Source organism: Cricetulus griseus, chromosome 6, assembly GCF_003668045.3.
Source record: "Cricetulus griseus strain 17A/GY chromosome 6, alternate assembly CriGri-PICRH-1.0, whole genome shotgun sequence".
NCBI lineage: Eukaryota > Metazoa > Chordata > Mammalia > Rodentia > Cricetidae > Cricetulus > Cricetulus griseus.
The window spans coordinates 26,801,744-26,817,566 of record NC_048599.1 but is presented as its reverse complement, the minus strand read 5'-3'; the positions used below and the strand labels follow the sequence as shown (position 1 = coordinate 26,817,566).

The following is a 15,823-nucleotide window of genomic DNA, read 5'->3' as shown; positions in this document are numbered from 1 at the left end:
GTTTCTCACCTTCATGACTTTAAGCTTTATGACTAAATAGCCACTTAGTCTTGTTGGGCTTCAGTTTCCTTGTTTAAAAAATGGAGAAGCTAACGTCCATCTTTCATAGTCAAGTTACATTCAGCTTGTAGGCATTCAGAATGCTCTTGGCCTGTTATGTGGTTCATTCCAAGGACTCTGGGACTAAAAGCTATGGTTAGATTCAGATAGCCAAGGCCTAGCAACTGCTCCACCCCCAAGCCCCAGCTACAAAGGCCAAGGAAGAAGGAAATCTCTTCTAGCCCCCTTTGCCTAGTATCCTGTGAGTCTGCCCATCAGAGACTCCAGACCAGATAGACACCCGATCCTGACCCTGACCTGCCCTCTGCTTCCCTCTGTAGTTGTGGCCATGCTTGGGATGTTGTCGCCTTCCAGCCGGGGAGCTCTCATGACCACTGCCTGCTTCCTCTTCATGTTCATGGGGTAGGTGTGTGTGAGAATGTTCCCAGGGGCTGGCACAAGCCTGCTTCACGCCATTTACATACCTCTTGTTGAGGATTCTGCCTTTTCCTACAACAGGGTATTTGGTGGATTTTCTGCTGGCCGTCTCTACCGAACTCTGAAAGGCCATCGGTGGAAGAAAGGAGCCTTCTGTGTAAGTGTCCACATCCCCCCCAGCACTTGGTAGGGCCTGAGACACTCTTCGTACACTGCTTGGGAGCATGGAGAGGCCCCAGTGGGGATTTTTTAGGCTAGAGGCTAAACAGCATGGTGATGGAGCAGGAGGGTCTAGGGCCCACAGTCATCGGTTCTATAAGGCTCTCTTAAGCTTACAAAAGGATCTCTCAGAGCTGCAGATGCTTCATCCATAAAGTGATAAGGGGATTGAACTTGGGTAACTTTTAGCTTGCATTGTCCAGTGGCTCCAGCAAGGGAATAGTGGATTCAGAGTGATCAGCAACATTGCAGGAGGACACCGTGCCCAATAGACTAGAAAGAATTGCCTGCAGAGGAAGAGACCAGGCTTGTGTAGCAGTTAGCCAGCATACCAGCCACTGGAGTGAGGAGACATCTTGGAGGCAGAAAAGTCCATAGACATAGGGTGGTACAGGACTAGGATTCTCCCAGGAACTTTCTTCCTCTTTCTGTACCTAATAGCAGACCTGGTGCCCAGACTGTAAGTTTCAGCCAGAAAGGAAATGAGGAATTCTCTGCAACCCAGCAGAATAAAAAAAGAACAAAAAGGAAAAGACATTGACATTCAACTGGGCCTTGAAGATTTTAGGTTGCACCCAAAATTCTGGAATTGCCAAGATCCTAGTCTTGACTTGGCTTTTCTTGATGGATAATCATTAACAGCCCTCTGAGCCTCTGCTTCCCATCTCTGCAGTGGGGAGGTTACATCTACTTTGCAGCATGTAGGCCCTGGTACCCTCTTAACACAGATGTTCATGACCTACATAAAGGCCCAGAGACAAGAACTAGCTGTTGGATGGGAGCAACGGTGAGCCAAAGAGGAAATTAGTGCAGTTTCAGTGCTAGGTTGCTCAAGATACCCCAAGGGACTTGGTCATTGTTCTTAGTGACCCACCTGGATGCCTAGATCCCAGTGTGGAAGAATGAGACTCAAGGGTAAGCCTGCGGCTTTGGTTCTCTGTGCCTGGATTCTAGCCTAAGAAACTGACTAGATTACATTGCAGGGGATCAGGAGTGGGCTTTGGAGGCAGACTGCCTAGATCCCACCTCTGCTCTACCATTGATAAACTGTAGAGTGGAGGGATACCCTCATCCTTTAACAGGCTGTCTTTTAAACCTGTAGTGAGGGTCAGGTGAGATGATGCAAATGGAGCCCACAGTTACCATCCTTAAGATGCCATTAGCACTGAATCATTATTTTAGGTGGTTTGGAGTTGGGGGCTTAGACATACATGTTTTCTAATAGTCTTATTCATATATTTATGATGTAAATACTTAATTGAGTAGCTACTGTGTTGCATGATGAGAATACAACAGAGGACAAGATTTGGAGTGTGTTGGGAAGACAGACATTGATCGGGTAGCAAAGCTGCATGCAGGTGCTCCTTGTCTCAGCTGATAGTGTCCTGAGGTGAATGTGCATCTAGCACACCAAATGTAGGGTGGTTGCTACTGGATGCCTTTAACTGTCAGTCCATCACCAATTCAAAGAATCCTAAGTAGAACCTTTCTAAGTTGGGGATCATCTGTAATTAGGAAGTGGAATAGGGGAAGGAAAAAAGTAGTTTCGGGGCTCTACAAAGTGTCTCATAGAGCAGGAGGCCTGCTTGAGCTGAAACCCAAAGGACCAGAGATCTGTGAACCACCCCCCTCGAGGACCAAGTAGGAGCCCTAGCTGCAGCTTTCCAACCTGTCCTTCTTGCTCACAGACGGCGACGCTCTATCCTGGTGTGGTGTTTGGCATTTGCTTTGTGTTGAATTGCTTCATCTGGGGAAAGCATTCATCAGGAGCAGTAAGTGCCTTCCCCCACTGCCCTGCCCCTCTCCAGCAAGGAGAGTACTTCCTGTTGCTCCCTTCTTCCCTTCCCTTTTCTGAGTCCCCAAAGTTCTGTTCCCAGCTATAGTGGTGGAGGGTTGGCTGGGGTTTCCCCAGCATTGCCCATCTATCATCTGTCAGTGCCCTGGCCTTGGCCGTTCTGCAGGGTTAGAAACAGCTGGCCATAGCTCACTTCTCTAAAGGAGGTTTCCACACTCCAGGGGCCCTTTGGGGAATTCCCCATGTCTCAACCAAGTGAGAGCTGCTTGGTGTGAGTGGATAAGGTCAGAGGGCTCTCCTCAGCTCCCCTCAGCACCACTCCAGAGTAGAGTTCTTACTAGCCCCAGGCTGTGCTATTGCCAGCAACTTCTCCTCTCAATGAAATTTCAGGTTCTGGCTGATGACTCTTGGGAGTACAGGCCCTTGGTCAGTTCTCAGGACTGCAGCCTTAGTGTGCTGAGCCGCATGCGACCTGCCTGTTCAGTGTCTGCTAAGGGCTCTGGATAGGGTTCCAGTGTAGACTGCTTCTTCCCAGCAAAATAGGAAGTCCTGAGTATTCAGTAGACTTTCTAGAGTGCACATAAGAAATGAAACACAACTCCCCAGCAGAGCCACTCAGAGGTAAACACTGCAGAGGTCTTTGATAGGTATTCTTCCAGTTGTTTTTCTTTAGTAGAGATGTTTAAAATGAGATTATGTGATTTAAAAATTATAACATCAAATTATGCTTATTGTAATAAATACTGTTCTAAACATTTAACATGTTCTCTTTTTTTTTTTTATTGATTTTTAGGTTGGCATAACAAAGTAATATATTCCACTCTGGCATTTACACATGTGTATCACTGTACTTTGTTCTCATTCATTCCCACACCCACTGCCCTTCTTGTCCCCTTCCCCCCTCTGGCTGGTCCCCTTCCTTCCCCCACTAACTCCCAACTTCTGCTTTCTTATCACATGTATTCCACTGCCCTATTTCCCCCTCCTTGAAGATCTTTTCCTTCCTTCTGATGATCCCCTTTCTAGTTTCACAAGTTACATATACACATATATAAATATATACACACACGAAAATTTAAGTCTGGGTTCTACATATAAGAGAAAACACAGTATTTGTCCTTCGGAGTCTGGCATATTTTAGCATAATGGTTTCTAGCTCCATCCATCTCCTGAAACTTGTCATGACTTCATTTTCTTTACCTTCCATGCAGTTCCATTTCCTGAGTAGCCAGCAGTGAATGTGGAGTGTGCGAGTATCTCTGTGGAGTGCTGACTTAGATCCCCTATGTGTGTACCTAAGTGCTATAGCTAGGCCACATTGCAGTTCTAGTTTTACTTCACACTGATTTCTAGAGTAGCTGCGCAGGTTTGCATTCCCAAATTAAGAATGTAAATGCTTTTTGTACAAGTCTTAAAGAAAATGACTATACAGAAGATGATGAGGAGATGAAAAAACTCAGTTCAACCCCCGTGCCCCATCCAAGGGGCCCTGTTAACTTTTTATTGTAGGCCTTTCAGGCACATACAGATATTGAATCTGGGGGCTTAGTGTGTAGCTCAGTTAGTTGACTGCTTGCCTAGCATGCTTGAAACCCTGAGTTCTATCCCCAGCACTTCATGAACTCACCGTGGTAGTGCATGCCTTGTAATCCCAGCACCCAGGAGGTGGAGACAGGAGGATCAGAAGTTCAAGGTCATCCTTGGCTACATAATGGGTTCAAGGCCAACTTAGGATAATGAGGCCCTGTCTAAAAAATAAGTTTTATTAAAATGGAGTCCTTTTATAATTCCAGGCCTATGTCCTGCTTTTCCCCACTTGGAAGAATATTATGGTGTCTCATTTTAACCAAACTGGAGCAGTTTTGCTTTTTCCCTTCTTCTCTTCACTCAGCAGACCTCATACTGTGTCCTTTCCTCTGGCCCCTTCACGGCTCCTTGGGGTTCTCAGTTCCACTTCCTCCCTGGATGATGAGCTCCTGGGATGCTGAGGTTCCATCTTCACTGGAAGCTCACGTGGCCCCATCTACACTCTGCTCTCCCCACAGGAAATTCTTGGCCTCAAGAGATTCAGGCCAGGAGCCCTGGGGCGGAAAAGTCTGGTGGACCTTCCCCAGCACAGTAGCCCTGCTGCGCATGTGGCTTCTCCTTCCCCGGAGCCCAGAGCTGCCCATTCCCACCACCACCACCTGCATGGCTTCTGTGGTAGGTCTCACGGCCCATGGAGGCCTCACACCACTGTGTCCACAGGTGCCATTTCCCACCATGGTGGCTTTGCTGTGTATGTGGTTCGGAATCTCCTTGCCCCTTGTCTACTTGGGCTACTACTTCGGCTTCCGCAAGCAGCCATATGACAACCCTGTACGCACAAACCAGATTCCCCGGCAGATCCCTGAGCAACGGTGGTACATGAATCGATTTGTGGGGTGAGTCTTGGCAGAGGCGAACAGGGGACTTGCGGGGTGAGTAAGGGCCAGTGTTCTCCTAAAGCATCTCGTTAGGAGAACACATAGAGGCTACCTTCCCATACGGTGCTGAGATCACCCTGCAAGCTCAGCTTCATGCCACAGGGAAGGCAAGGTGCCGCAGACTTAATGTCTGCCTAGAAACTAGGTCGGAGAAGCCTAGGTAGGAAAGCTGGGATGTAGCTCAGTGGCAGAACACTTACCTAAGTTGCATACTACCCTAGGTTCAATCCCCAGTATCCCAAAACCAAAGGGCCACATGGACTAGTTGTACTTAGAAAAAATAAAAAAGATGACCAGCTGAACCTTGGGCAGGTCGCCCACCACTCTATCTGAGTTCCCATCTATGAACTGAAGAGAGTTTTGCCCACCCTGCTCTTTTCTCAAGAAGAAATAATGGTGTCACAACATGGCAAAGCCTTAGAACTGCCACCATGTAGGCCTTCTCTGTACCGATGTCAGGAGGGATAGGAGCGTCCCAGTGGCAGGGGTCTCTGGGAACTGTTAACCTCCCTTCTCTGTTGCAGCATCCTCATGGCTGGAATCCTGCCCTTCGGGGCCATGTTCATCGAGCTGTTCTTCATCTTCAGTGTGAGTACTGCTGATTCCCCACCTCTGTATGCAGCCTTGCCACACCAGCCTGGTCTCTTGCTCTCTGTGAAATTGCAGGGGCCCCCTTCTTCACCCTTGAATTCAGTAATGGTCCCGACTATCAGGACAGCTGTGAGAGGTCATGGGAGACGCGCTGTGCATGGAAAGGGCTCAGCACCTGGAAGCTGCTTCAAGTGATGCAGTCATTTGCAACAGTGATTGATCACACTTTTGCATCTGCTTCCATTCCTGGGTCCCTCACCCTCTTCACCTGCCAGTGTTACCCAGAACTTCAGGGAAATAGAGAGTAGGATCCCCAGCTCTCAGGATCATTGTGAGACTGGAACAAATTGAAACTGCATTCAGAAAATGCTGCCACCATGGTGGTGAGCACTCCTGTCAGGAAGGGCCAACATGAAAGCTGGCCGGAGGGCTCTGGAGCACGGAAGCAGCTTACTCAGCTGTCCAGCCCAGTGGTGCCATGTCAGTATTATAGAGGCCTCTGCTGTTCCAGAAGAATAGTCCTTCCCTTCCCTGCTAAGAGCCTTGCCTGCCTAGGACAGCCACATAGGATGAGTTTGCTGCCCTGTCCCCAGAGTGTGTTCTGTGGGCTCTCCTGTTGTGTTGGGACCCTGAACCAATCACCAGAGCTTTGACTTCCTCAGCTATAAAAGGTGCAGCTGAGGCTGCAGAGATGGCTCAGCAGTTAAGTTCCTCACTGGCCGCTCTTCCAGAGAGCCTGATTCCCAGCATCCACACAATCATATATAATTCCAGTTTCAGGGGATACAACATGCTCTTCTGGTCTCTGGGTACCAGGCATGCACACATGATACATATTTACATACAAGCAAAACATTCATACATACAAAATGATTTTTAAACTTTTTTAAAGAAAGGTAAGGACCAGGTATGATTGTACACACCTTTATTCCCAACATTTGGAAGGCAGAGGCAGATCTGTGGTCAGCCTGGTCTACACAGAGAAACCCTGTCTTGGGGGAAAAAAAAAAGAAGAAAAGCCAAAGTTAGGAATAGTTGGCCAACACATAACAAGCTTAGTGCTAATTTTTGTAGATTCTTTGTCTCATTTTGCTTTGAGCTTTTTTTTTTCTTAATTGCTTTATATTTTGATTTTTGTTCAGGGGTGGGGAATACATTTCTTGGTTTGGTTATTGTCAATGTTTTTGTTTTGTTTTTTGTTGTTTTGGGGGGGGTTATTTTTACTTGGGTTTTTGTATACTTTGGTGTTTTGCCTGCAAGTATGTCTCCATACAGGAATCAAATCCTCTAGTACAGGAGTTACAGACAGCTGTGAACTGTCATGTGGGTGCTGGGAATTGAACCCAAGTCCTCTGGAGAAGCAGCCAGTGCTCTTAACCACTGAGCCATGTTTCCAGCCCTTTGGGGTGTTTTTATATTGCTGTTTTATTTTTGTTTGTTTGTTTGGTTTGATTTTTCTAGACAGGGTTTCTCTGTGTAGCCCTGGCTGTCCTGAACTCACTTTGTAGACCAGGCTGACCTCGAACTCATAGAGATCCACCTGCCTCTGCTCCCCCACTACCCAGCTGTTTTGTCTTATTTTGAAAGAAAGACAAAAATAACATAAAAGTAAGTGAGGACATCCTAGAGGAATTGGGAGAGAAGGAAAACATCAAAATAAATTGTATAAAATTTTTTTCAATAAAAAAGAGTTTTTTTGGCCGTACATTGGTGGTGCACGCCTTTAATCCCAGCACTCGGGAGGCAGAGGTAGGCGGATCTCTATGAGTTCGAGGCCAGCCTGGTCTACAAGAGCTAGTTCCAGGACAGCCTCCAAAGCCACAGAGAAACCCTGCCTTGAAAAACTCAAAAACAAAACAAAACAACAACAACAACAAAGAGTTGTTTTGTTTTGTTTTTTTAAGGCCAAGGTTACAACAAGTCTGTTTGTGGTTATAAAGCTGATGGCTACAGCATGCACCTGTTGTGGGGTGAACTGTGCCTTAGTGGTAGCAGCTACTGTATAATTTTAATTGGGATAGGAATCATCTTACATGCTGTGAGGCTTAATCTGAAGTCCACCCAAACATTAGTCACCTGTGCCACAAGCCCTGCCTGAGAGGAGCCCTGGTGGAGGTGTTCTGAGGGGGAGTGGCTGCTGAGCAGCAGGTTGCTAAGGCCATCTCTGGTGCCCACAGGCAATCTGGGAAAACCAGTTCTATTACCTCTTCGGTTTCCTGTTCCTCGTTTTCATCATCCTGGTGGTGTCCTGTTCACAAATCAGCATCGTCATGGTGTATTTCCAGCTGTGTGCAGAGGTGAGGGGAGTAGAGCAGTAGGCGGGGGTGGAATGGGACAGATCCAACACTGACAATCTTTATGGGACTTCAGAGGGTGGATATCCCATGTGGGTACCGCCTCAGCTGTCTTTCTCCCCTGCCCAAGTCCTTTTCCTCTACATTGGAATTCACGATGCCCACCTCTCTGCATGACTGAGATGCCAGCACTGCATCCACTCCAGGGGAAACCCTGCAGTTGGCAGGTGCAGATCGTTGGTCTGTCTCCCCTGTGGGCAGAGAGGTGGGCCAGCCCAGAGCCACTGTCTGCCTGGGCTGAAAGCCAAATCTTCTACTAGGAGACTAGTATGGGGGTCAACATTATTGACTGAGTAACCCTCATCCATGAGAAGCATTTGCTCAAGCAAAGTTACTTGTTCCTTGTTTTTTTATTTTTTTTTCTATCGATTTTTAAAAAGTTAAGATATAATTTATAAGCAATAAAATTTACCCATTTGACTTTGCAATTCTGTGGTTTTTATAAATGAGTCCAGATAGGGACTTCACCATAATCAAGCTTCCAAATGTGGCTTTTTGCTTTTTTTTTTTTTCCGGGGGTGGGGGGGTGGGGTGGGTGGGGGGAGGGGTTGGTTTTTCGAGACAAGTTTTCTCTGTGTAGCCCTGGATATCCTGGAACTCACTCTGAGACCAGGCTGGCCTGGAACTCAGAGATTTCCCCCTGCCTCTGCCTCCCAAGTGCTGGGATTAAAGTTGTGAGCCACCATGCCTGACCAAATATGACTCTTACCCAGAGTCTTGAACTCCTGTGTTGACCGTGAGATCTGTGGGAAGATGTCCTGGAGCCTACGGTGACCCTTCTCTCTTTGCTCCTTAGGATTACCGCTGGTGGTGGAGGAATTTCCTCGTCTCAGGGGGGTCTGCATTCTACGTCCTGGTCTATGCCATCTTTTATTTTGTTAACAAGGTACCACCCTCCTTGAGACACCCCTCACCACCGCCCCCCACCCTCCATTAACCCTCTCTGGGACAGCATGTTTGCTGGGGAGGAGGCTGTTGAAAGGAAGCCAAGTGTCTAGATTGTGCTTTCATACTCAAAGTGGAAATGACCAGAGTCATTTAGAACTGTGTGGCATGTTTGGGAAACAAGCCTTCAGTCTGAATAACAGTGAGAGTGCTGTGTGCAGAAACCTGTGAGATACTTGGCACATAAAGGCCATATGGCCTGTAATTTCAGTACTGGAAGGCTGAGTCTGAAAGGGTTAACGTTTATATGTGCCAGCCTGAGATAAGTATGTAGCAAGACCATTTCTGCTGTGACCCATGCGGCTTAAGTCCTGGAACCCTGGCTAGGGGAGGTGAGGGAATGAAGACAGACACAAGTACAAGAAAGCTGGGGACAGGTGGGGTCTACTGTCACTGTCAACCTGGGATCTCTGTGCACTTATTGTGTCTATAGCACAGTGGCAGGGTTAGCTAGTCTTGGCAGGAGATCTATGTAGGTGAGCAGTCTATGGTTGGAGAAGTTGCAGTTGCCAGTCTTTGCACATACTGATTAATCATTCATAAACACTCAGACTCCTGAGGAAAGCTTTGCCATTCCTCTTAAGCCCAGTGTCAAAATGTCAAAATGCACATTCACTCAGGACTTCGCTCCCTTGGGGCTTTCACTACTCCCTGTACATCTCAAAGGCAGAGAGTTACCTGCTGTGCTTCTGCTCCAAAGTAAGACATAGGGAAAAAGGACAGTGACATGAGAGTAAAAGCAGTTGAAAGAAATGAGCAGAGATGAAATCAGTCTGGGGAAATGGCTTGGTCTATAAGGTGCTTCTGTGTAAGCATGAGGGCCTGAGTTTGATACCCCAAAAACTGAGAACAGCACCAATGCACCTGTAGACACAATGTTCCAGGAGGTGGAGACAGGTTCCTGGAGCGTGTGGGCAGCCAATCTAGTCTGGTGAGTTCCAGGTTTTGAGAGGCCCTGTCTAACTCAGAAATAAAGTGGAAAGTGACTGAGGAACACATCCATTGTTGACCTCTAGCCTCACCCATGTGCATACACAAGTATATTCACAGAAAGAACAAGGTAGACTGTTTACACACATTGGAAACTACATTTAGGACCTCAGCCATCGTGGCTGTAGGACCCCCTTCTCCTCTTCACTCAGGTACTCCTTGCATCTGCCTAGCAAAGAGAGAATGAGCCAGGCTTGTGTCTTAGAGGCCTGCTTGTTGCATGAACTCACACAGGTTAAGCGTGGGCTAGTAATCAACAGGAGTCTGGTTTAGCAACTAGGGCAAACCAGATGGGCCAGTTAGAGGAGTTCAGGGAGGCTTTGGTGGGTGGCTCACCTCTAACACAGAAGGTTTGATTTTGCATGCTTTACATAGGGTCTCTAAAGCCCAAGGGCAAGCAGTCCTCTGCCTGCAACCAGGTTATATTTGCAGAGTAAGAGCTGCAGGGCCAGTGGGTAAACTCGGAATGCCCAAGTTTCCCCAAAATACCAGGTTGTGGAGAGGACTTCCCAGATCATCTAATGCAGTGTTCGGCCAGTCTGCCTCTGCAGTCCCAGTAGGTGGTCACATCTGCTTCAGAGGTCAGTAGAGTGGTTCCCAGGCCAGTGGCCAGCTCTTGAAAGAACATTGATTGAATACAGCCATGCACATTCATTCACGTGTCTCCTGGCTGCTCTCACACTACTGTGACAGTTGAGTGGTTGTAAACCGCATAAACTATAAAACTGAGGAAGGAATGAAAATATTATCTGACCCTTCAGACAAGGTTTTCTGATCCTGCTGAAGCTCATCCAGTAACAGAAGATCTTCCTCCACACGCTGCCATTCTCTAACTGGACAGCTCCTGTTGTTGTGATGGTCTGTTTCACACCTCAGCCTGCCCCTGTGTACCTTGTATCTTGACCTTATTCCTAGACTCTTCCCATCTCAATAGCCTGTTTAACTCAGAAACTTTGTGACTGTTGGGTACCCTGAAACTGGCCTAAGCAAAGAAAATCCTTTGGCTGATGTAGCTGCACAGTTTAGGAAGTTGGAATCTAACTTCAGACCTTGTTAGGTCTGAACTCGGGGACCGTCAGCCCTTCCTTTTTGCTCATTCCCTTCCTGGTTTGACCACTGTTCTGTTCCTTTCTCCTCCTACCCCCTTCACCCCATCTGCAGACACACACACACACACACACACACAGAGACACACACACACACACACACAGAGACACACACACACACACACACAGAGACACACACAGAGACACACACACACACACACACACACAGACACACACACACACACACAGACACACACACACACACACACACACACACACACACACACACACACACACACACACACACACACACACACACACACACACACAGACACACACACACACACACACACACACACACACACAGAGACACACAGACACACACACACACACACACAGACACACACACACAGACACACACACACACACACACACACAGAGACACACACACACACACAGACACACACACAGACACACATACACACAGACACACACACACACACACACACACACACACACACACGAGAGAGAGAGAGGGAGAGAGGGAGAGAGAGACAGAGAGAGAGAGACAGAGACAGAGACTGCAGGGACTTTTGAGGGGAGCCTATCTATGTGGCCTTCACCCTTTAGGCTTAGAAGATCTCAGACACAGACCTACATTATTTTATTTCTTTGATTTTATTTTTCTTTATTGTTTTCTTCTGGGCTTGTCACATTTTGTGGCTGCATATCTGCCATTGAGTCCTAGAACAGACACCCTTCAGGGCCTGATGCACTGGGCTCATACCAAGGTGCCAGATGGGCTGTATTCTCTTCCACCAGCAAACATCACACCACCAACCCCTTCCACCTCTACCTCAGTCACAAAAGAGGCTAGTGTACTCCAAGATCAAAAGCCCTGTGTGGTATTGGAGATACACCGAGCATTCTCAGGATCACAAGGGTGTACACTGAGGCAGACTAATGATGGCTCCATAGTTCTTAACCTGGGAACCTCCGCACACTTCTCCCTTCTTGACTCTCTGATGTTGCTTCAGCTATCCAGGAATATTGTGGTGCTGCTTTGGGACAGTGGACCAGGAGGTGGGGCAGCTGTATCCATTCCTGCCTAGAGTTCTCCCTGGTGACCCCCAAGATCAAGTACTTTGTCCCTAGTGCAGTTGCAAGTTAGTCTTGACAGTGAGCCCTTTTACCTTGCCAGGTGTCAGTTTCACAAGCTTGGGGGAGGGGTGCATATCTTAGTTACTTATCTACTGCGGTGATTAAACACCATGACCAAAAGCAACTTGAGGAGAAAGGGGGTTATTTGGCTGACATTTCCACATCATAGTCCCATCACTGAAGGAGGTCAGGATAGGAACTCAAACAGGGCAGGAACCTGGAGGCAGGAGCTGATGCAGAGGCATTTTCTCAACTCAGGTTCCCTCCTTTCAGATGACTATAGCTGATGTCAAGTTGACATAAAACTAGCCAGCACAGGGTGGGTGTCACAGTCTGTCATAGGTCATAGCTGCCTGGCATTAAACATCCATCCCTGTTTTCTCTGCCATCCCCCCAGCTGGACATTGTCGAGTTCATCCCTTCTCTCCTCTACTTCGGCTACACTGCCCTCATGGTCCTGTCCTTCTGGCTGCTCACAGGGACCATCGGCTTCTATGCAGCCTACATGTTTGTCCGCAAGATCTATGCTGCTGTGAAGATAGACTGAGTGGGTGGACCAGCACTAGGCCCACTCCATCCTCGGACAGGAAGCTGCCTGCATAGGGGACTGCAGGCACACAAATAAAATAACTCCTGCTCATTTGGAATGTAACTCCTGGCACAGTGTTCCTAGATCCCCAGGCTGCATGGGGGGCAGGAGGGCCTGTGATACCCTTGCATTCCCTTCATCTTACTCCGCTCTGTAGGATACATTTTCCTGTGGGTTTTCTTCAGCTGAGAGTCGCCGTCAGCAGGAGTTTTCTGACCTGATACTTCAGGGGTTTTTTTGTTTGTTTGGTTTGGTTTAGGTTTTGGGTTTTGGTTTTTTTTTTTTTTTTTTTTTTTTTTCCTTCGTTTTTGTTTTTGTTTTTAACAGATCCAGGATGGAAGTGTGGGGTTTTGATCACTGTCTCCACCAGCTCCTCAGAGCTGTTGGCCACCCTACCATTAACTGGAAGAGGGAACTCCAGGGCTGTGGTGAGGGCTCCAAGCCTCTCATTGCCCATCCTCGCCACTGATGGCCACGACACAGCACAGCTCCAGCCCGGACAGTAACCTCAGTGCCAACCAACCCCTGCTGGCCCCTCCTCCCATTCTCTTCCCCAGCCTGCCCTCTGCTGCCCGCCCAAAACAGGGCTTCCAGCCAGGCCTTCAGTCATCGTTTTGACCAGGAGCAAGCCCCGGCCTTGGTTACTACAAGGACATGTCCTGGTTCCCTAGGACAGCAGGATTCCCCTCATCAAAGCAGCCAGAGTTTGCTGGCCACCAAGGAAGAGATGAGACCTGCGGTGAACTGTTCTCGTGCCAAGAAGCCCTGGGCCAGGGCCAAGTGTTTCCAGAGCCAAGCACCCATGTGTGTGTCTGGGAAGAGGTGGCTAAGGCCACTAGGGTGCTCACCCTGCAAGATTGCTCCCCAGTCCTTTCCTCAGGGGACACCGCTCTTTCTGAAGGGTGATGGTGGACCTCCTCTTCCCTCACTTTCAGGTGTGGAGTCCTGAGATCTCTTCCTTGAGGTGGCCAGGGAGAGAGGCTGTCTCCTCATGGCCCCTGACCTCAGCATTTATACTCAGTTCTTTTAGCCAGACCTATCCCCTCTTTCTCCCATGCAAGTTCTTTTGGGGACACCCAGAAAACTTCTCTGAGAAGGAAGATGGAAGGTAAGTTGGATTGCTCTTTTCCCAGTCCTTAGGAATAGGCAAGAAGCCAGTCTCCCCAAGTTGGAAGGAGGCTAATGTACCTGGCCTAGCTCCTCCACCCTATCCCAGCCCCTGTGAACCCTGTGCAAGTCACAGACTTTGCTCTTAAGTAGCAAGAGACCAAACCCACCCTGGGTGTAGGGGTCAATAACAGCCACTCGCCCTTGCTCCAGTCCTTTGGGACCCTGCTGGGAGACAAAGCTCAGGATGCTGCTTATGCTAGGAACACACCCTGCCTCTCACTGCCCCAGTCTCCTGGGGACCTGCCACCACCATCAGTCAAATCAATGAACCTCTCAATCTTGCCTCACAGTGACTCCGCAGCACCAAGCGGCATCCACCAAGAATCAGGCTGGAGAAAAGGGAGCCCAAAGAATAGAAAGTGTTTGGGAGTTACTTGTTCATTCAAATCTTGCATTTTACCCCCTAAGGTTCTCATTTGGGGTGGGGGGTAGGGTTCAAACATTGTCAATTTTTCTGACTTTTTAAATCATCGTCATTATTTTTAATTAAAAAATGCCTGTATGCCTTTTTCTGGTCCAGTTGTAAATAAAAATGCCATTGTCCTGTTACATCTTGACTCATGAAAGAGTGTGGGGTTTGAAGTGTGGCCATTTCACCTAATAGGTTGAGAGGCTGCTTTTGAAGCTCAGTCTCCCATCCAGGTTCTCTACAATTTGGCTGTTTGCACCTGCTGCAAGCCAGCCACTTCTGCTCAACCCTTCCACATGGGATTGCAGGCATTTGCCCCCTGAATAAGTGGGAAGTGGCAAACAAGTATATACTTAGAAAACGTTGAAACCTGGTTTGAAATTCCCAACTTGCTTCACTGTGTCAGGTAGGATGCTTTCAAAGCAATAGAAATTTAGGCTCAAGCATCCCAGAACCTGGGAGGCGGAGTTGGGTTTATACTGATTTACAGTTAGAGGAGATATATCCCATTGATGCCAAGTCATGACAGCAGGAACTTGAGGTGGCTGGTCACATGACATCCACAGTCAGGAAACAGCTGTGAACACGAGTTATACTCCCTTTCTCCTTTTTAGTTCAGTGCAGGACCAAAGCTCATGAAATGGTACCACGCACAAAGTGGATCTTTCTACCAGGACCTAGTCTAGATACTGCCTGCCATACATCTGGAAGCTTGTCTCAAAGGTGAGTCTAGATCTTATCAGGTTGACAGTCTAAATCATCGCCATCGCTGGCCTCCAGGGCATCCTTCAATGGGAAGGCTTTTCAAATCTCTTACTGTTAGATTACACCATCCTCTGGACAGTGACTCCTGACCGTGTACATGCTAGTGCTGAACTGAACAGTTGAGCACAATCTTGGAGGTGCCAGGCACTGTGCACAGGATGATAGTCAGCTGGGGATGTCTCATTGATTGACTGCCAAGTCAGCTTCCTGGCTGGCCACACTGATGCCCTGGATCACAGCCAGCAGACACTCACTGGAGAGCCCCAACATTCCCACTGTCTCTGAGGTCACTATGACTCCTGCACTGCCATTGTAGCTTTTTAAAATCTGTGTATTAAATGTGTGTAAGAGAGAGAGAACACGTGAGGAAGTTGAGACAACTTTGAGGAGTAGGTTCTAGCCGTTGCCCTGTTGAGGCCAGGGCTCATTTCTGTGCCTGCGCTGCATACTCCAGACTAGTCCTCAAACTTCCAGGTGAACCTCCTGTTTCCCTCCCAGCTGACCTTGGGAGTGCTAGGACTACAGACGAATGCCACTGCACCTGGCTTTGGGTTTTGTTTTTTAACGTGGATTTGGGGAATTGGACTTGGGTTGGTCAGACTTGCACATTAGTAAACCCACTGAGCTCCCTCTCCCTGGCCCTACCTTGAGCTTTGTACATGCAGGCGAGTGTCCTCCTACTGAGCTATATCCCTGCTTTGCAAGTAGCTATTAAAATCAGCCTTTTGCATATCCATATGAACTTTTAAGCTGTCCTCTTGACTCCTACAAAAAGCTTATATTTCAGTCCAGATTGTCTTAAATTTGGATCTTTGGTTTCAGGCATCTCACAATGTGTTCAGAGAGT

The 15,823-nt window shown here is 48.0% G+C and overlaps 1 protein-coding gene across 6 annotated transcripts in view; it reads left to right on the top strand.

The window, feature by feature from the left end:
• The window catches only part of Tm9sf4 (transmembrane 9 superfamily member 4), a 47,199-nt gene extending 32,848 nt beyond the window's left edge, over positions 1-14,351 (top strand). For 5 of the 6 annotated variants that reach the window (XM_027421470.2, XM_027421471.2, XM_027421473.2 and 2 more), the window contains 8 exons: positions 381-462; positions 559-634; positions 2,385-2,468; positions 4,739-4,914; positions 5,481-5,544; positions 7,725-7,844; positions 8,698-8,787; positions 12,441-14,351. In XM_027421470.2, the coding sequence (XP_027277271.1) occupies positions 381-462; positions 559-634; positions 2,385-2,468; positions 4,739-4,914; positions 5,481-5,544; positions 7,725-7,844; positions 8,698-8,787; positions 12,441-12,590 (842 nt within the window). In that variant the 3' untranslated portion in view covers positions 12,591-14,351. The remainder of the gene's footprint in view (positions 1-380; positions 463-558; positions 635-2,384; positions 2,469-4,738; positions 4,915-5,480; positions 5,545-7,724; positions 7,845-8,697; positions 8,788-12,440) is intronic. The other variant, XR_003486477.2, reaches the window with a different exon arrangement.
• Positions 14,352-15,823: the final 1,472 nt, after the last annotated feature.